The sequence below is a fragment of the Numenius arquata genome, chromosome Z (genome assembly GCF_964106895.1).
Source record: "Numenius arquata chromosome Z, bNumArq3.hap1.1, whole genome shotgun sequence".
Classification (NCBI taxonomy): domain Eukaryota; kingdom Metazoa; phylum Chordata; class Aves; order Charadriiformes; family Scolopacidae; genus Numenius; species Numenius arquata.
In genome coordinates, this window is record NC_133616.1 from 30,984,334 (window position 1) to 31,004,014 (window position 19,681).

The 19,681-nt window shown below is 41.8% G+C and overlaps 1 protein-coding gene across 1 annotated transcript in view; it reads left to right on the forward strand.

Annotated features, from left to right (window-relative positions):
- Positions 1–10,615, forward strand: part of RCL1 (RNA terminal phosphate cyclase like 1) — a 28,203-nt gene extending 17,588 nt beyond the window's left edge. Inside the window, exons 8-9 of the mRNA XM_074166470.1 lie at positions 4,373–4,476; positions 9,108–10,615. Of these exons, the coding sequence (XP_074022571.1) occupies positions 4,373–4,476; positions 9,108–9,258 (255 nt within the window). The 3' untranslated portion in view covers positions 9,259–10,615. The remainder of the gene's footprint in view (positions 1–4,372; positions 4,477–9,107) is intronic.
- Positions 10,616–19,681: the final 9,066 nt, after the last annotated feature.

Genomic DNA, 19,681 nt, shown 5'->3' on the forward strand with positions numbered 1-19,681 from the left:
GACATCTTCAGACAAATGGTCAGAGGCATCAAAAGTCCAATTTCCACATAATTTTATGAGCAGCAATAGGTATTTTTTTTTCCTTTGAAAACCACTCAGTGCTTGACACGTTGAAACTAGTGGGGGAATTTGTCCAGATATTATTCTTTCTTCGGAGTCAGATGTCAGAGAACTTCCAAAATGAAGAGGGCTGGAAAGGTCTGAACCAGGTAATTTTCTGCTTTAGTGTACTGCAGCCATTTGAACATAAGCCAAATTCTGCAAAGTACCAGTATAGCGAAGATCTCAGGACAACAGAAAAAAAAACATATGAGGAGGAAACAGGGTCAGGCAAGTCATTGAATGGTAAAGTGGTAGGCCATGACATTTCAATGTCTTTGAAGATCAGACTCTGAGCGAGTCAGGTTGTTGTGGCCTGCTATGGTACCGCTGGTGCTCCTGGAAGGCTCTTCTATGTGTGGGCCACTTCAGTCCAAAAGTGATTGACAAGTGCTGGGCATTGTACAGACTGCTTGTGGTCCTCCACTGCAGCAGCTCATAGTGGAAAAGTTCTTGTTTGTTAGCATTTTTAGCTATGGTGTTGCTCACCCACTGGCGTGCTCAGGCCTTATTCAGTGTTCATTAATTCCCCACTCCGTCATAGGCATTGTGGTGGGGTTTCTTCTGTAGTTTTCAGGATGCACACTTGAATTTATGTATGGCACACATGCTCACACAGCCCATCTTTCCAAATTCCTGGCTAGTGCTTTCCCCTTGGTTTTTTTGGAGCGTTGGGGGTTTGTTTTTTTTTTTTTTTGAGCTAGTGTTGGCCTCAGAGAAGATACTAAAACATGTTGCAAAGCGTCCAATGTTTGCTTAATTTGAAAATACTTTTTTTTTTTTTTAAGTTTCTTTGCCTAGATAAGATGTCTAGTGTAACAGTAAAAATTTGGGACATCTGTGCATGGGGCAAGAATACGTCGCTCTGAACAGGCACTTTTTAAGTCTCCCTCTCTTTACACCAGCTACTCTCTGAATACAGGGCTCAAGGGAGAATTTGTTCCCCTACATTTAGATCCATTCTTTATGAGATTGTTTCTCCATCTGTGTCTTTGCCAGTAGGTACTGTGCTGCAGGAGCCAGGGGAGGGTTGACCAGAAAAGAGCATCCTGGGGGCCTTGGAGATAATTCTCTGTGGAAGAGTTTTAGCTGTCAGGGTCACCTGCAAATCTGCTGGAGTTCATTACTGTTTAAAGGGGCCCAGGGACGTCTCTTAAAGTGCTAGTTTAATGCTTGCTATTATGTGAACTTCATCACCTAGGAAATGTAGGGATTTGAGTCTTGCTATGTTAAGTGCTAAATGGTCCCTTTTACTCAGCCTTCAAAAAGAAACGAAAGAGGGCGTATGATTCTTGGAATCAGTGGAGCTTTTTTATGTACATTTGTTGATGGAAAGATGTCGGAGCTAATTGACTAATAATAAGTGGCACAGTGCTAATTACAGTAACCCTGAAAAAGGGGGCATGGAGTGATTGGCTGGCATTGTCTTTACAAATCCATATGCAGTTCTGATGTAACTTAATTGTAGAAGGCCAATAAGGATTTTCCTCTTGTCTTTGAAAGGCATCACTTACGGGAGCTTTATATAGCAGGCAGCTGGCAGAATGGAAAAGCCTGGAAAAACTGGAAAAGAATTGAATGTTTACATTCCTTGTGGATCATGAGAAGTAGGGGAGGATGCAATATGTATTTAAGTCTGAGCTCTTAAATGAAAAAAGGTCAAGTTGTTGGTGTTGCTTGAGGGGGCAGGAAGGGTAAGGCGGTTTGTCTTATTTAACTAGACTAACGTGAGTGAAGCATTTAATTAAAAGGCTTAATTTTCAAGTGTTCTTACTTCAGTGTGACAAGGCTCTGCTCCATTCTTCTAAAAAAAAGTCAAAAAAACCCTCTGCACTTCACATAACAAATTATTGAGGCATGCATATATGTACCACACAGGTAAGGGAGAAAATTGTATGTATGCCAAAATATAACCAAGACTAAATCAAAGATGGGGTCAAGCTCAGAAGAGTAATCATCTTCAAAACACTGTTGACCAATACCCAGAGTTGTGGTATTTTTATGTGTGTGTCAGCTGTGTATATTTGTATAACATTCCAAAACGGACGGGATTTTAAGTGTTTGGTGTCTGTAATTGTCACATCCAGCTGGATCTGGTTCTGTTGTCAATGGAAACAATAATGGAGAAACTGCCATAAACTAAATTAATACAGACTAGAAGCTGTGTCCTGGGTTGGTAACGAGTGCCAGCTATTTTGGAACAAATGTCAGTTTGTTCAGCTCTGACTTTGCCCATCACATTTCTTGTGGGAGGGTTGTTTTTTATTTTGGACTCTTGAGTAAGTGGCAGGTGGATTGAGAGAAAAAAAGTTGGCCTTTTTGGGAGCGACATGTCCTTCATTTGGCACAAGTTACTGCTCTGTCATCATTAGCTTACAAGCAAATCACTTGATTTCCTTTCTGGCAACTGCCTATGTGGGAATGGGCGTAAGAGTGCATTGCTAATGCACAACAATAGTGGGGACGACTGACTCACTGCAGCAAGAGAGCTTATGTAAGCAGCTGGGACATGATGGATGCATCATGTTTTGCTGTATTGTTTAGGATGTGGTTGGCTCCGTGCTGATTGAAGCTTTTGTGTGAATTTGGTCATTTAAAAAAAAAAAAAAAAAAAAAAAAAAAAAACGTTTTCAGCTTTAGGAAAACAAAAACAAGCTCAGAAAATGTAAAGTTTTCATCCAAGTGACAAAGAATTGTTAATCAAACTACAAATACAAAAAGCCCTGTGTCAGGAATGCTTGTCACTGAACTCTCATCTGCTGCTTGTACGTGTTTCAGATTGGCAAATACAGCCGGTGAGAGCTGTAGCTCTAGATCATACCACCAAATTCCACAGGTACCTGTTCGCTCAAGACCAAGCACAATTTTTATCAGTCCCACAGAGGGCACTAGGTTGAATGCATGAACTTCGCTTTGGTATGGCAGGTTCATGCAGTTAAAAGGGCAAGAGCTGCTGCAACAGCATGTTGCTAGGAGTCAGGTCATGGTAGTGAACATAATAAAGATGTTTCCTTCGTTGCGGTGTATCACTAGTTGCATGAAGTCCAGAAGCTTTTTTCAGAAGAACGGAGCTGAGACTTGTCACTTAGAGGCAAGATCATCTTGAGAATTAAACCTTCAGTAACTTTCCTTGGAAAGGTCCTCCTTTCTGCCCTCTCACTGAGTTAATGTGCTGAGGTTGTCACATCATTGTGTTTTCTTAATCTGTGTAGTCCAAAATTTATTTTGCCCCCTCCCTTGCCTTTTTGGATGGTATTATCTCTTAAAATAATGACAGGTTACTCCTTGCCCACAGAGGTAACTGTGAGTTTATTTCATTAGAGAATTTGGTTTTAAAAGGATGAATTTTTGGTTTTGCTCTCCCCAGAGAGTGTGTTCAGAGGGCTTACTATTAGGACCAATCCAGCAGGAGACTGTTCACAGACTTCATATTGCTGTGGATTAGGATGAATATGAGGACAGTCTTAAATAATGTTATGCCAGATTATTTTTCTGTTTTCAGTGTGTTTGCATAGTAGTAGTTGGTAAATTCTCTCTACAGCAGTCTAGACTGAAAGTATCCCTCTTAATTTATGTTCAAGCCTTGTAAATAAAGCAAGCCTTCCAATTCTAAATTACATATGCATCATAGTTAACACCTTCCACACACAAAACAATTTACCATGCGTGTACGACTTATTATAGTCAAGTATGTACAAGAGTATGTGTAGTTCTACATAATTTTATGCATGGCTTTTTCACATAGCAATAAAAAAAAAATATTCCCATTTAAATAAGGGCGAAAAAGTGTTTTACCTTTAACCACAAAAGTTAGCAGCAAGGCCTTGGGTGGATGTGCATGAAAGAACTTTTAACTTGTTGTTTTGCACCTGCTAACTATTTGTCTGAACGTAGCTTTATAGTTATCTTAAAGTGCTGCAATTCATGGTATCTTCAAATGCCCATGAACTATGATTAATACCTATTTTCAATTTACTGCAAAGAAATTCTTCAGTACTTACATTCTGTGATGTTAGGAGAGAACATGTTGAGAGAGATGGGAGGGATTCATGTGACCTTGTTACTGGGTTTTGTTTTAGGTCTGTTCCTTTCCCAGCCTGCCATGTGAAATTCATTTGTCATTGTTACAAAATCTAGATTTTTATCTTTTTGGACTTGAAAATTGGAAGCGGTAATTCAGCCTTTTAAGTGTATCTTTCTCCTTCATTACTCTCCTCCCATCCCAATTTCTGGTTTGTACAGAGATTAATTATTAAAACATTTTGGTTTGCAGGGAGGCTGTGTAGATTCAACAAATCAGAGCCTTGCTCTGCTCCTCATGACCCTTGGACAGCGGGATGTTTCCAAAGTCCTGTTAGGACCTCTGTCTCCGTATACGTAAGTTGCTTTGTTCAGTTTAATTACCCAGACTTGTTTAATTCACTAATTTTATTGCACAGCTATTTTTTATATATGGAGGACTTTGTCTGTGGCTATGAATAGAACAACTTGTACCCGTCTTCAAATGAGACAGGTGGTATAAGTTACCTAGTGTTTATTCCTACACGTTAGAAGATGATTCCCTTACAGTTCTATATTATTCACAGTTCTGAGAATTGCAGGGATGGGGTTTATTGTTGGTTCTTGGTTTTGGATTGTATCTGTACATCAGTTTGCTTTTTGTTGCCTGGCATACACTGCTGTGTTTTCCTGGTGATCTCTCTGTAGCTGTGGCATTAAATAGCATGTTTCGAATGGCTAGACAAATGCTAAAGCTGTGATTGTCTGTAGGCAACAACATAACAGTTCAATTCGTGGAGCTATGTGCAATCCCAAAGCTTTAGCCCTATCAGGCAGCAGACTTCTGTCTAGTCCTTCAGTCTCAATTTTTATTAAAGCTTTGTCTGCAGCTGATAGTGGTTCAGAGGATAGAAAAAGACTGAATTTCTTACACTGATAGTTGAAACACATAGGTTAGGGGAAGGGCATCCAGTATCAAAAGTTTCATTTATTCTATCAGACTGACAAGTGATTGACTAGATCACAGTTAAGCCTAGAGACTGAGCAGTTTTCCTTTAATCAAATGGAGGGAGGGTTGTTTATCTGACAATGGCATCAAATAATAAGAATGTGAACTGTCCTTTTTCGGTTATCATGGTACCGGTGCTGTATACGTGAAAGGTACAGTACTGTGATAACTGAAGAATGGTGGTGCCATCACATGAGAGCTAGAAATTGCCTAACTGCTCTTCTCAACCCCTGATATCTTGGAAACAACATTCATCAGATTTTTGAGGGAAAGACAGGGAAGCTTTCCATTGCACTGGGCTAAAGTAGTCCCCTGTAAAGTAAGTAACCATGTGAAGGGCTTACAAAGAGTAGATATCAGTGTTTGAAGTGTACAGTTAAGCATGTGAAACAAACCAATCACTTGTCATTGTCTAGTCCTTTTTTTTTTGTTTGTTTGTGTTTTTTTTTTTGAGGTTATGAAAATCACAGAAAGGCACTAGTTTATTTCGTAAGCAGGCTGATTTCAAATGGGTAGACTGTCACTTCTTCCCAGCTAGGAGTGCGCAGCAGGGATGAAGGTCAGGAGCAGACATCCTGAAGCAGTGTGTGTCACATGAGATCATAAAATCTGTGATTCTGTGAGGATCTGTGACTCATCAGTCCTATGAGGATCTGTTCAGAGATCAGGCAGCTCTGTCTGAAGCACCCCTCTGCCCTCACTGAAGCAGTGCATAAAGGGCTGGGAAACTGGGCTCCTGAGCAACTGATTGGATTCACAGGCTTTTGAAATTGCAATACTGTCATGTTCCACTTCGTTGTTCTTTCTTTTTTCTCTTGGGGCTGTGACATCTCTGCATTTAACACTGTCACCCTGCAGAATCTGAAGCTATTTATAAGCCATGTTACACTAGATTGGCTTCCCTGTCTAGCACAATGTAGCATGGATGTGACAGTTCAGCTGGTGGATGAGAGCACCATGAGGGGACATGGTGCTTTGGAATACGTCCATCAGAATGCGGCCGTGTCTCCCAAATTTGTTTATTTCTATGGGAGACATCCTTTTGGCCCTGCTAATGGCATGGGGTGGGCAACACCATGAGGAGGGCTATCCTAAGTGGCACTGGGGACACCAGTCCCCAAAAGACCACTTGGCCTGCAGCCGTCTGGATTCCCTCCTCTTGCCTTATGCTCCAGATTTCACAGAAGTAAGCCCTCTCTGTCAAGCCTGAGCTTAAAAATCAGATGCAGGGTGCTGGCTGTGTTGCCAGCTCTCCTGCAGAGATCAGTCTTGCAGGACAGGTCAGCTGGCAGGAGCCTGGGCTAGGTGAAGGAGAGTGGTGGTGGCCAGCAGCTGCAGGTCAGGGCTGGCTGTCCCCAGCGGGACACTGGGGAGCAATACCAGGGCTGCTGGCACTGCCGGGCAGTGTCCTGCGCTGTTCTTGGGGTAGTTGAACTGAGAAGGCGTTGCTGGGGCACAGGTCTTCTCTTGCACTGATCTGTGAAGTTGGTCGTTTTCCCCTGACAGCAAGCTGTGTGAAGTGGTGTTGTACCTTTTGGTGTTGCTTAGCAGGCTTCTGGGAAAAGATAGCACTTAGTTTTTTTAATTTTTTTTTTCCCCTTGGTAATACAATGTTTTGGTTTTTTTTGAAAGCGGCTGGCCCTGGGGAAAATCTCCTGTGTGGCTCAAGTAGCTGTACCTGGGCCTAAAGAAAAGCGTTCAGCTCTGCCTTGTTCTTGCATGAAAACAGAGTCTAAATTTCCAGAAAAATAGAACTTCTCTGTACTTCTCACCCCCCCCCCTCAGTCCTCCAGCCTGTACGTAGATGTTTAAGTGCAGCCCTCCACTATTACTTGAGGTGCAAACCTTCCCACACGCAACCCGTGTCAGCCACAGGCTAATACAGACCTGCTTTCTGCTGCACTTCTGTCACATGCCCCTGCCTTTCCCCCCTCTTTTTCTCTAATTTCCAGGGCTCTTGCCATTTGTGCTTCTACTGCTGCAAGCCAGAGCTGGCCTCTTGCTGCTCCTCAGTTCTCCCCAAGCAGCCTCCCCTTCGCTCCCCCTCCTGTGAGCCTTTCCCATGTCCCTGGGGTCTGTGGCAAAGCCTTCTGGCTTTTTCTCACTCTGCCTTTCTTCAAAAGGGAGAAGAGGTAGAGAAGCATGGTAGTCCACGTAGGTGCCAAGAGAGGTGCGAACTGAACTGGTCCTACCAGCATGTTGCACAGTTTGCTAATTGGCTTTTAGGATTTTTTTTTCCCCAAGGCTGCGGCTCCACGCTGCCTCTGGCATTTGCAGGGTTTGTTCTCTGCCCTCCTTGCAGTTCAGCGTGCCGCTCCTGCTGTTTTGGGCTTGGCTGCTTTCTTGTCACACTGCCAGAGCTCTGGGAAAAGACCCAGCTAAGGAGGAGGCTGGTACAGAGCTTGTTGTCTGTCAGCTTTACTGAAGCATTTGTGCCAGCATATGCCCATTTGCCTATTATAGCAGCAACCAGAGACCTTGCAGTTGGGGGGGCAAGGAAGAAAAGGTGCTTTTCAGTTCTTTCTTTAAACTGTGTGTCCATTTGAGAGGTGAGGGAGCTGGTGTCTGTGCTGAGGCCAGTTGCCAGCCCGGGAAGGTGAGGTAGAAAGGTGTACATAGCATGGGGAGCCACGTGCCCAGGTTCACCTTGCAGAGGTATTCAGCTGGCTGGCCCAGAGGTAACCCGGATCTTGCTAAGCGTAGAGCAGTGTAGGTAAGAGCAGCCTCTCTCTGTCTGGCTCCTGCTGTTTCCATCCTCTCCGCACGCACATACCCGAGTGCAGGAGCGGCAGCACACCCAGCTGAAGTGGGTAAGGCAGCTCGTGCTCCCGCAACTCTCACTCTGCTTATTCACAATTTCGGTGTATAGGAGCTGCCAGGAGCCTTTCAGAAGCCTCATCGTGTTGCAGTGGGGACCGTCCTACCCTCTAGGTCTCCTGCTTCCCATTTTGTGGGTACTTTCTCTTGATTTGGTGTAATGATTTAAGTGTAATTAGCTTGCGATTATGCTCTCAGCATGAAGAGCAGGGGCTTTTTCCAGATTGCCAGCCAAACAAATGTGTGGACTGGATGTGCACATTCCCTTTCTTTAAAGGTTAAACTTAACCTAAGAAGGGCACATACCAATTGCTGCAGGAGATTAAACCTTAGTTCAAGAGTGCAGGCTTGCTTGTGGCCATGACTGGAAGAAACCAGACTTCTGTCTGGAGCAATTACCAATTTTATATCTGTAGCCTTTTGGTGTAATTGCTTGTTTCTTGTTTTGGGGACGCCAGCAGGGATGCTTCTTAGCTGGTTTTGGTATTGTCCTTTTTTTACACTTTTCAGTAGTTTTTCCTGTCAGTCACCCTCCAGTCAGCGTACGTTTAGGAGCACTGTGGCTATTTCGTCTCTTCGTGCCTCTCATTCTAAAATGATGACAGGAAAATTACCTTCTTTTTTTTTTTTTTTCTGAAAATCAGGAGAGGAAACAGGAAGAATTCTGAGTCTGTGATTCTAATGAAACATTCAACTAAGAAATGGATAAGTTAGTAATACAAATCAAACATTTGCTTTAGGATCTGATGCCTCTGGTTTTAAAGTATGCACCCAAGGCCAACGTCTTGGTTATCCCTGTTTATTTTTTATTTCTGCTTTAAACATTGGAAGGGGGTGGAGTACCACCACAGGTTGGTACTCAACATCATGAGTAAGTGACCTTGCCTGGCTACATCTCTTCTTTCTCCTTTCGTTCTTGTGCCCTCACCATTTAATCTCGTTGTGCTACCAGGCATTCCTCCTCTCTCTGCTCATACAGAGAGTGCGCTGGTTTCAGCAGGGGTCACTAGCCACTTTTACAACACAAGTGAGAAGACTGTTTGGAGCCTGTAGGCTTGTTTCTCTGTGCTAACAATATTTTCATGTCCTCTTCACTGTTGTCATTGCTGGAATTAGTGTTAGTACATACTGCTAATGGGTCTTCTGTTTTGTTTCTTAAACTCTGTTGTTTTCTCTCCCCCAGAATTGAGTTTCTCCGACACCTGAGAAGCTTCTTCCAGATCATGTTTAAAATTGAAACAAAGACCCCTGAGGAAGAGCACGTGGGCGGGGAGAAAGTCTTAATGACCTGTGTTGGCATTGGATTTTCCAACCTTAGCAAAACTATAAGATAAGAAACACCAGCAGACTTCATGAAATGGGGTGACAGAAAACTCTGCAAAGATCTGATAAAACCTGCCTTGCCCTGTGCTTGTTCTGGCACAGGGGAAAACCAGTGGTGCTTCCAGTGCAGAGGTACCCAAGCTTGCTGCATGTAAACAACAGAGCTGACTTTATGCTGTTTAGACTTGTGCTGTTTATAAACGCCATGCCAGTTTTCTGTGCTGCAGGGAATGGCTGGCTGGAGCCTCAGCTGGCTTGGGACTCTTTGCACTGTATTCCACTGCAAGGGACACAAGTGCCTCTTATGTGCCTGTGCCCTCAAGCCTCAATGCAGTGGGTGCTCTAGTTCTGTGTATCTACAGACTTCACTCTTAGATTTTTCTGAAAGGTTTAGATAGAGAAACAAGATTGACTAAAACAAGCTTTGCAGTGCAAAACAAATGATCACAACAGAAGCATTAGATTCTTGAGGTAATTGCAAAGACGATGTTGGCATGGAAATAAAAGTAAAGGTGTAATGGTAATTCTTTGTTTATACACTGCATGTGTATAGACTTTGTCAAGTGCTTTACTCCTGATTACATTGACTAAATTACAGTTTCACAAGAAGAAAAATATACCTGTCTTAATTTTCATTAATGTTCAAATAATGCAGAAGAGATCACAGCCTATACTGACTTGTTTTAGCCTTCTCTGCAAAGATGGGCATGGGAGGGGAAACCTCCTCAACAGTTTTTGACTGATCGCATGTATTCTTTTCAGGTTTGCTTGGCATGCCACACACTACAGTTCACAATCAGTTGTGAAAGGTAGCAAAAAAAGCTGTAGGCTTTGAGGGAGAAAAAAATACATATTCAGTTATGCCATCAACATTTTGTGCAGCTGCTCCCTTTTGAAAGAGGGGACAATGGTGTATGGGCACTGCTTAGATTGACAGGTACAAAAAGTTCCTACTGGGATATAAATATTTACCCAAGAAAGACTTTTGGTAGATTCCACGCAAACCTGCTGAAATTAATGCTGAACTCCTGACACAAGGAAAGAAACTTATACTTGACTTCAGACTACGCTCAGTGTGTCTGGAGTAAAAATAAAACTATGTCAAAAGCTGGTATATATATATATAGACCAAATACTAGTGACTGTGTTATAATGGTCTTACAGACTTTCTCTGATGCCACTGTAAAGGGGCATTACCTCTGTAATATGAAAAATGTATATTGGACCCAAAAGGACTTTGACAAAACGTTAGGTATTTGATTAGTGTTTTATTAACTACTGCAGGCTGCATGAGTCATTTTTGTACTGTACTTTGTTCTTGTTGCAATCTGTCTAAACATGTTTTTGAAAAATAAAGTATTTTTTCCTAAATAAGGTTTTATTTCCCTTTAAAAGAAAACAAGCAACAACCAAAAAAAAAAAAAACCACCCTGAAACCTTTTTCCCAGCCCTGTAGGATGGCACTTCAAAAGATAAGTGGCTATTTTGAACGCATATATCAAAAGAACAACTTTGGGAGTTGCCAGGGTGGGAGGAAGGGGGAGGGCGAAGCCGCCCTTACCATTTACTAGCTTTCCAAAATTTGTTTTTCAGGTAAGGAAACCCTAAAGAAAACAGTAGAATGGGAACTTAAATTATGTTACTGTATATTTTAAATTTCAAGTTACATTAGGAAAAAGTCTGTGGGCAAGGAACAATTTACCTTCTCCCTTCTGTTACCTATGCAATGAAAAAGCTAGAAGCTCTCAAAATTAAATTCCCTAAATACAGGGGGCCACTGATGCAAAAGGCGAAATGTACAAGCTGAGATTAATAGCCACTTGAATAAAAATATAAAGGTTATACTAATAAAAGAAAAAAAAAAGCACAGTGCAGGTTTCCAAAACTGGCCCAAGCAAAAATTTGGAAGTATTGTCACAATTTCAAAAATCAAAAGCTTTATTATCTTTAAACTCTTAAAGCTCTGAATTTTGAAGCTGTGACAGCTTTTCCAAATGTTCCAGTTGCACCAAACATAGAAAGGGCAATGTATTGCCCAGGTAGCATATTCTTTAGTAATAGAGTAATTATGTCATAAAATTACCCGTGCTTAACTAAACCTCACTGTTAAAGTTAAGACTGCTAACCTTTAGCCCTGCTGCAAATTGCATAGTTTTACAGCACAACACTCGCTATGACTCAGAATCGCTTGTTGCTTTCCGGAGAAAAAGGTATGTATATGTTTTTCCAGAACAGCCAGCCTCTGGAGAAACAGGAACAATTCCAGAGGAGGTTTTAGGCAAGAGCTTTCTTAAAATGGTTTGACCTCCATGTTCTGTGAGAAGTACTTAGTAGGAAATCCTGCAGATAAAAGCTGTTTATGACCAGAACAGCGATTAACGCCTGCGTTGGTGGGCTGATCCCACAAGCAGTAGACAGTTCAATTTTAGAGCTGGACAGAGGAAATTAATTTTTGGTGGAGACAACTCATATTCTTTGTAGCCACAGACTTTATGGTAAGGATGCTAGTTACTAGGAGATGTATCTTACATCTTAGTCCATCGTGGCAGATTTAATACTCGGATGTCTTGAATTTGGACTCAGTAGCTGCATGTGAATAGTCTTTGAGCTATTCATCACCAATTTAGTTAATCCCTTTGGTTGAACAACTCCGATAATGCCCTTCTGCTGTAATTGGAAACTTTTCTGCTTACAGAAAACTTCAAGGCCAGACCTAGGGAAATGGAGGTGTGCGAAGGGACTAATTAACGGAAGTATTTTGAAATGTGCATTTTAATTGCAATCATTTTAAAATATGGGGAGAGGGTGAAGAATGTACAGAAAAATGGTTTGGGACAGGATGCCTCATAAAAAGGAGAATCTCTTCCTTTAAACTTGCCTGACAGGAAAGGCAGCATGCTACGGCGGTGATGTGAAAAGTATTTGCAAAACGTGCCTTTACCTTGCACCCGCTTCCACTTTGGTGTAATATCTATTGACAAACCGTCTTCCACCTCTAAGCTATGATGGTAACTCGACTGCACCTTCTGTGCTTACGTCAGAAAATTCACATCGTTAACGTGCTGTGGGACGGGTTTCTGGAGTTGTAGAGATGATCCTGAAGGTGAGGCTGCCTCAGCCCAAGGCAGCGCGCTTTGCTGAAGGTGTGTGACTAGAAGCCAGCACAGTAACTGTCTGGGGACACAGGCAGTAGGTAAGTTAGCTAAGCCAAAACAGTAAGTACATGGCTGTCTTGGGTAATGTTTTCCAAATGGTGATTATGTGACTGCTGGAGCATAGATGCTCTCTCTCTCCTCTCCTCCTTCCCCACAGGTGATATTATGAGTCAAATGGATTTTGTTCCAAGCCACCGAGGCATAGTTCTGCTGCTTGCAAGCTCTGATGTTCACTTCCCCATTTTTCAGTCGTGCTCTTGAGACAGCAACAGGAGGAAAAAAAAACCAAATAAAAGTACCAGCTTTCAGGAGGCATAATTTTGCCTATGAGTTTCTTTCTCATCTTTTGATACTGTATGGCCATCTCCACAGTTTTATTCTGTATGATGAAAGCATTTCTATTTAGGCCAGATCCTAGGGGCTATCAAGTGAGACATGCAACTGTCAGGGCAACTCTAAATAAAAGAAAAAGGTGGAAGCAGTATCTTTTATAGCCACTGCTTAGGTTTTAGTAAGCTCTGTCCTAAAGTATCATTCTTGGTGGGATATGTACAGCTTTCCTTGTGTCTGATCTAGGAGCAGCACTGGCAAGCTCTGAAAAACACTGATTACTTGTTGTCAGTGGGAGAGGGAAAAAGGCAGAAAGTCCTGCAGGGAAGAGAGTGTGTGGGTTGAACTCTGCAGCGACAGCATCGTATGTGTAATGAAAACAAGTCATGCACTGCATCGGCATCACAATGTCCAAAATAGCACTTGTGCTACATAAAGTTAAATTGTGGCATTGTTATACGACAGGTTCGTTGGGATGATGTGTGGTATATCTGTAGCTATAGATGCTAGGTGTGAGTTCTAATCTCTCTCCTGGAATAGTGAGATTATTGCATACACGCACCAAGAAGAGTGCCCAGACCTATATTCCCTGTGTACTACAGAGTATAGAAACAACTGTGTGTGGAGGGAGCAATAAGGAGACCCACAGAGAAAATGTTTTCATACAAACCTGTATTGATCAAGGATACAACCCCAAGAGAACAATGGCCAAAAGCGACTCCTTACACCGGGGTGAATGGTGGCTGGGAGCCGACAGGAGTGAAGTGGCCAGGAGCCTGCCACTGCTGGCAACTCTGCAGCTGTGGAGGGGTGGCCCACCATGCACACCAGGGCAGGCTGGTGCCTTCGTACATGTGCCCTGGTGCTGTATGCCTGCCAGATTGTCCACACGCGCCCCGCTCTGCTCTGTATCAGTTTGGTCACGCTTCCCTGGCAGCCTCCACTTTGCTGTTCCCACAACAAACATCAACACGGTGAAAATCTGTCGGGTCCTTGTGGAGACTGATCCATGTGAGGTACCCCGTGCTTAACTACGTACGAATGAGCTGGTAGGATTAAGGGCTTGATTCCAGTGATCCTCACTACATGTCAGTGAGACATCCTGTTATACAAAACGGGACGGCCTCAGTAAGGCACCCATGTTTGCGGGCTGCATCGAAAGTCACACCATTTGAGAACAAATGTCTTGCTCCATCCTACCCTGCTTCTGTCCTGCAACCATGCTGCTCCTTGAAACTTACTTACACTTTTTCCAATCTTAAACTGTCTCCATGGATAAGAGAAAAGTTGCTTTAGCCAGTGATGAATGTAGATATATTCTGTAAGGTAAGGCAGTGGTTCTGAGTGGTCACCCCTCAGTATCATCAGGGTAGACAATTCTCTTCCATGTGTCTGGAAATGTAGTTTTGATTAGGTATAAAACACCATGCATTGGCAACCTGGGTCTAGATCAGAATATGCATGAATTTTGATTGTTTATTCTCTTTTTGCTTTTTAATTTACCAAAGTGAGGAAAAAAAAAAAAAAAGGAAAAAAAACACCTTGTGGCTTGTTTGCATGTCAGCATTCGGAAGGTGCCTGATTCAGTGAGGCTTTCTGAGAGATTTGTTTAAATACGTATTTAGAAACACATCTAGAGATTCAGAATGCATCTGCAGGAAAGAGTTGCTCCTGCAGAAAGTTCCCGAGCACTGAGTGTAAAAACCTACTTCATAATTCATGCCACAATTGTGTTACCCACTATTTTCACCTTGTTTTTTGCAACTTAAATAATGTATCTAATATACTTTCAAAGAAAACATCCACAATAAATCAGGGCTAAGTAAGATAACCTAGGAAATCTTATTGCCATTTCGTTTGGAAATGTGTTTGTCAGGCTGTTTAAATAAAAAACACTGTTTCCTCATCCTTCACTATTAATGTCAGTAGTGAGCCTTCCCCTGAAACAGTGTCAAGAGCTTGTTCTAGTCTTTTCTAAGCAGTAATGTATGGATTCAAAGTGAAGAAGAGCTGATTTGAAAAGATCTGGCTTTTTCCATGGTATGTAGAACATCTTGGAAGAACAAGCTATTACACAAGGCACAAGCTCCTCAACAGCTTCTTAGTTAACAAGAGGGTGATGAGGGGGAGGCTGATCTAAAGCTACACCATCTGAGGCTGGCCTTGTCCCAGGAAGAACGTGGCAACTTCCTGAATAGTTTTTCTTCTTAATTTTCAGTTTCGAAATACGAATAAAGAAGGAACATCTGTTTCAGCTTGCAGAGTTAAATACGCATTGTAAGCAGATGGTTTTTAAGACTTGAAATTTATGGTAAGAAGTGTTCGTGAAAAGAGGGTGTAGCTAATAGGCAAGGAGATGGATATTACAGAATCCTATTATCCTTTTTTTCCCTCCCCACAGGTTTACAGAGAAAAGAACAATTTGGTCAGAAATTGCTGAATAGCTGTTGAGACATTGTAAGGATAATACAGGAAATTATCAAAATCCTCATTCGCCTGACTGAAGCATGGAGTAAAACCTTAACCATGCTTATGTTCATGGCATTTTCTTCACTGACCCAGCTTTCGAAGTAAGAGCTGCTATGAGAGAACTTGACTGAAACGCCTGTTTTCACACCTTTTCAGATTTCAGTAGAATCTCTCATTGATTTCCTCTGGCCTCTGCCTTCCCCGGCAAGAACAATGCTATTAATTAATTAACTACTTGAAGTGGTTTGCCAATCATAGGCATATAAATACATAAAGGTGCGTTGTTTGCATTCATATAATTAAATACTTGGCTTTATGGATTTTCATCCTCTGTTCCAAAGCTTGTGTCTTAGAGAACTGCCTTTGTGCCTGTGGTACAGAAGAACGAAGTGACTCATTTGTATCCCACAGGGAGCTGGAATAGAAAATATCAAGATCCACATGTTCTCAGGTCTGTGCAAACATTTCCCTCACCTTATGAGGGCTATAAGCATGTTGGGGCTCTGCAAGCCCAAATCCTCCTAACTTATTTCTGCTCTATTTTTCTGGTTTGGTTTGGTTTGTTCATAGGATTTGTTTGGGTTATTTTGTCTACATTAGATTCTTGTGAAGACTAAAACCTGCCGGTTTTACTTGAGAAAGATTTCCTTTGTGGTACATCCCTTTCTCTGCTGATCTGTTCTCCCTCCTCCTGTTAGCTCCATGGCTTTCCCCCCTGTCATGCAAGCTGGAAGAACAGCCCCCACCACACTGCTATGGGGTTCTGAGTTACTGGATCATTTCCCTTCTCTGTTCCCTGGCATGAACACGGATTTCTCTGCGGGCTCTCTCCCTGGACACTCACCCAGACAACTTGCCGCTCTTTTGTCCAGCCTCACTGCAGGGACTTTCATCCAGGGTTTATAAAATGGAAAAGTGAATAGATGCACTGGAGTTCTTCTAACTAAATACACCCTAGGAGTCCCTTCTGTGGAAACAAAGCATTGTCCTCATCTCTTCCACCTCAGAGGTCTCCTTGAGGGCTTGCCATCCCAAAGTCAGAGAATTTAGGACCAAGAGGGGTTGCTAATTACAGAGTCTGACCTCCTGTATATTAGTACATTCTTCCTTATTGAAGGGAAATGACAATTTTCAGAAGGGCCCACAGACTTCACCAGAAAACGAAGACATGGTATTTCCATTACACAGTTCTGTGAATTGGCTCTAGCATTTAATCACTTGTTGCTTAAAAACAAGTGCTTGCTTTACTTGGTCAGCTTTCAGCTCCTGGTCCTTACAGTGCTAGAGAGCCCAGTGGGATCCAGTATGTTTCCACCCCATGAGTAACACATGAAAGACCTCAAAAACAAACAAAAAAAAAAGATTTCTGCTTTAGGATTAGAAAGCCTTATCTGACACACAGAGGAAAAGTAACAGTCTTCTAGCCGAATCCTCTGAGTTTTAAAGTGGAGCAGGAAAGCAAAGTACTTACAAATATTCAAAAATCAAAGTTTCATGCTGATTGGCATTAAAAGGTATGGGCTGCTTTAAAACCATCGTGCTACTAAATGGACAATAGGCACGTTCTCATAAAGTCGTGGGGCTATGGGTGGAACAAGACAAAATCTTGACATACAGCTCCACTCTTACGAAGCTGAACGACTGTACTCTTTTAGGCCTGTCTCTTGAGGAAGCAGACTAGTATTGTGTTTACTTACCAATATTGTGGGGGTTTTCTCTCGTTAACCTTCCACTGGCGAAAGCCCCGACTGTGTTTCATTATATAAGGTGCCCACCACTACTAGTACGAAGACTATTTATAACACAAAGACAGCATTGGCTTAAGAGCAGGAGTTCTGGGGACTAGCTACTACTTTTTAGCTCCTTGCTTTTCAAAGAAGTTGGGTGGGGAATACAAATTAAGATAAACATGGGGAAAAAAGTCTGAGAGATACAAAAACACACAATGGAAGAAATGAATATAACTGGTCTAGTGTTTCAATTATCTCCCTATATTTAAGATATTTAAAACTATGTAAAAATACTGTTCTTTATCCCACTAACACTTTATAGGGAATAAAGAAAAAAAAACCAGAACCCTTGCCAGAATACTTTTGCAGCACTAACTCATGTAACAAACCAGGAAATGCAGATGCTAAGGATTTCAGTAGCTGTATCTCACCCACCACTCTCATGACGATCTACTCCTGCTGGTGTTACTGCAGCTGCTAGCCAAATATTGAACTCGGCAAGCTGCGTGTGGCAAAATACGTTAGTTTCACTTTTAGGGGGAAGCAGAAAAGCAGCGGTTCCAAGTAAAAGCAGCCTCCTTTGCAATCTTTTCAGTTTGCTTCCTCTGCCGTTGACTGAACGGTAGCCCACCTGTAGACTGGTGGAATATTTATTTCTGTTGCCTGCTCCAGCATTTCTTCTACACAAACTGGCTCCCCATTTTCACAATTTCTGCTGACCAAATATATCTCCAGGTGGGTTTGCTGGTACCTCTAGGCTCTCCACCGATGGCTGACGCAGTCGTGTAGCAGCAGAGGGAAGCAGAAGACATTCAAAACCGGGAGGGATGGGCTCACACGGCTCATCCCAGAGGACAGGGTTTGCCCCCCAGGTCGAGCTGTGTCAGAGGCAGCAGCAGGGTGGGCTGCGGTGGGACTCCCTTGGTTCCTCTGGCCCTGGGGAATGCTAGGTTCAAGACGGCTCGGCACTGGACAGGGCATTTAGCAAAAACGATGAAAAAGAGCTTTCCTTCCTTTCTGTGGATGAGAACTACTTGTACTTTAAAGCAATTAGGTAAAAACTTCTAATTGGTTTAGTTCTTCACATGAAATTTACTTTGGGAATGACACATTTTGAAGTGATTACCTGCGAGGATCAAACCGAGTTGACTACTGTTTCTGCCTCCTGTACAACTGCCTTTTATAGTCCCACAGAAGGCAGGCTAGGAAGCTCGATGGCAAGTGAGAAATATCCCTGTGCCTGAGGGAGAACTTCCACGCTTTATTTCGCATGTTTACCACCGTGTGAGGAACTGCTTATCTAAAAACACCCCTCCTCCAAGAAGAGGAGTTTGTGGAAGCTGTTTCTAGTTCCTGAAACGCTCTCCCTGAGAGCTCCAGTACGTGGTTTATTTCCATTACGCCACAGAAACTAGAATGAGGAACCAATGTTTTTAAATGTAATAATTGCTGAGTGCCTTTTTTTTTTTTTTTTTTGGAAATAGGAAATGAAAACTGAATTAATCAAGCTGAATTTGATTTATTGTTTTAATTACAAAGAAAAGACCTAATCAATGTGACCGGAGTTCAAAAATACGGCAGCAGAAAAAGAAGAGCCACTGGCACAGGTTTGATGTTGTTTGTACAAATGTAATTCCAGAGCAACAGTGAAAGTTACTAGTTAATTTAAATTATGTAGAGTCTGACCCACAATTAACTAATTAAAGCAGTGTTACCCAAGTGATGGCCTGTGGGCAGACCTCTCTCTTTGTAAGTGCTTCTTAAATGGTTTGCACAGGTATCTAGCAGGGTACCTTTCTGAGTCCACACACTGAAATTTACTTTTTTGTGAAACCCCTGTGCTTCTGCTAGTTTCAACTAAAATTGGCCAAAAGATTCAAAAGCAAAATAGTCATGCTAAAGATACTTAATAGTTTATTTTTAACCTAAAATGTTTTGATGGTACAGTTTAGGCAGTGTGCACACTTGATACCAACATTGATATTCAGATGCTTCCTGCAGTAACTTACTTTTTCAGAAATACGGTAAAGCAAAGCATCTCATACTGACTCTCATTTGAGCAATTATTACTTGGTGCTTTTGACAAATCAGCACAATGCATATTTGTATAATTTTATTTCAAACTGAAATATGTTTCTGTTTTTAAATTAAACTCTGTTCATCCTTTTCCAGGACTGCGAATCAAAACACAACATGCTATTACTTTGTCCTATCAACCAGAAGTAAAACTGAATAGAAACAAAAACGAAACTCAGTGTCTTTGCTTCACTAATACGAAGATGAGAATACTAAGTGGAAAAATTAGCTACAAACAAATGAAATGTTTCACTTTGAATTTACTGTAAGCATTTTAAAGAGTTTTAGAAAAAGTTCATAAAAGGTTCTTGTTCATATATTTGTGTGTGTATTAAAGGTTCTTTCTCTTCAAGGTCTCTTGCAATTGATATTAATACAGTAGGCAATTTGGAAAATGTACAACATAACCTTGGTTCAGTTTTATGACATTAACTCCCATATTGCATTCAAGTAGCCTAGTTATGTATTTAATCATTCATAAAAATGCAAAAAAAAAAATTCAAAAATATCATTAAGGTTGAGCTCTACAGTGAGGAAATTTCAAAATTTCAACAGTTTACCTTAAAGGAATTTAGTTACTCTGTTCTGTTGTCTTTTGTCCTTTTAGTTTCCAGCTGTATCACACACATCGTGTCACACTAGCTAAGGCAGATTAGATTACACAAACAGATTAA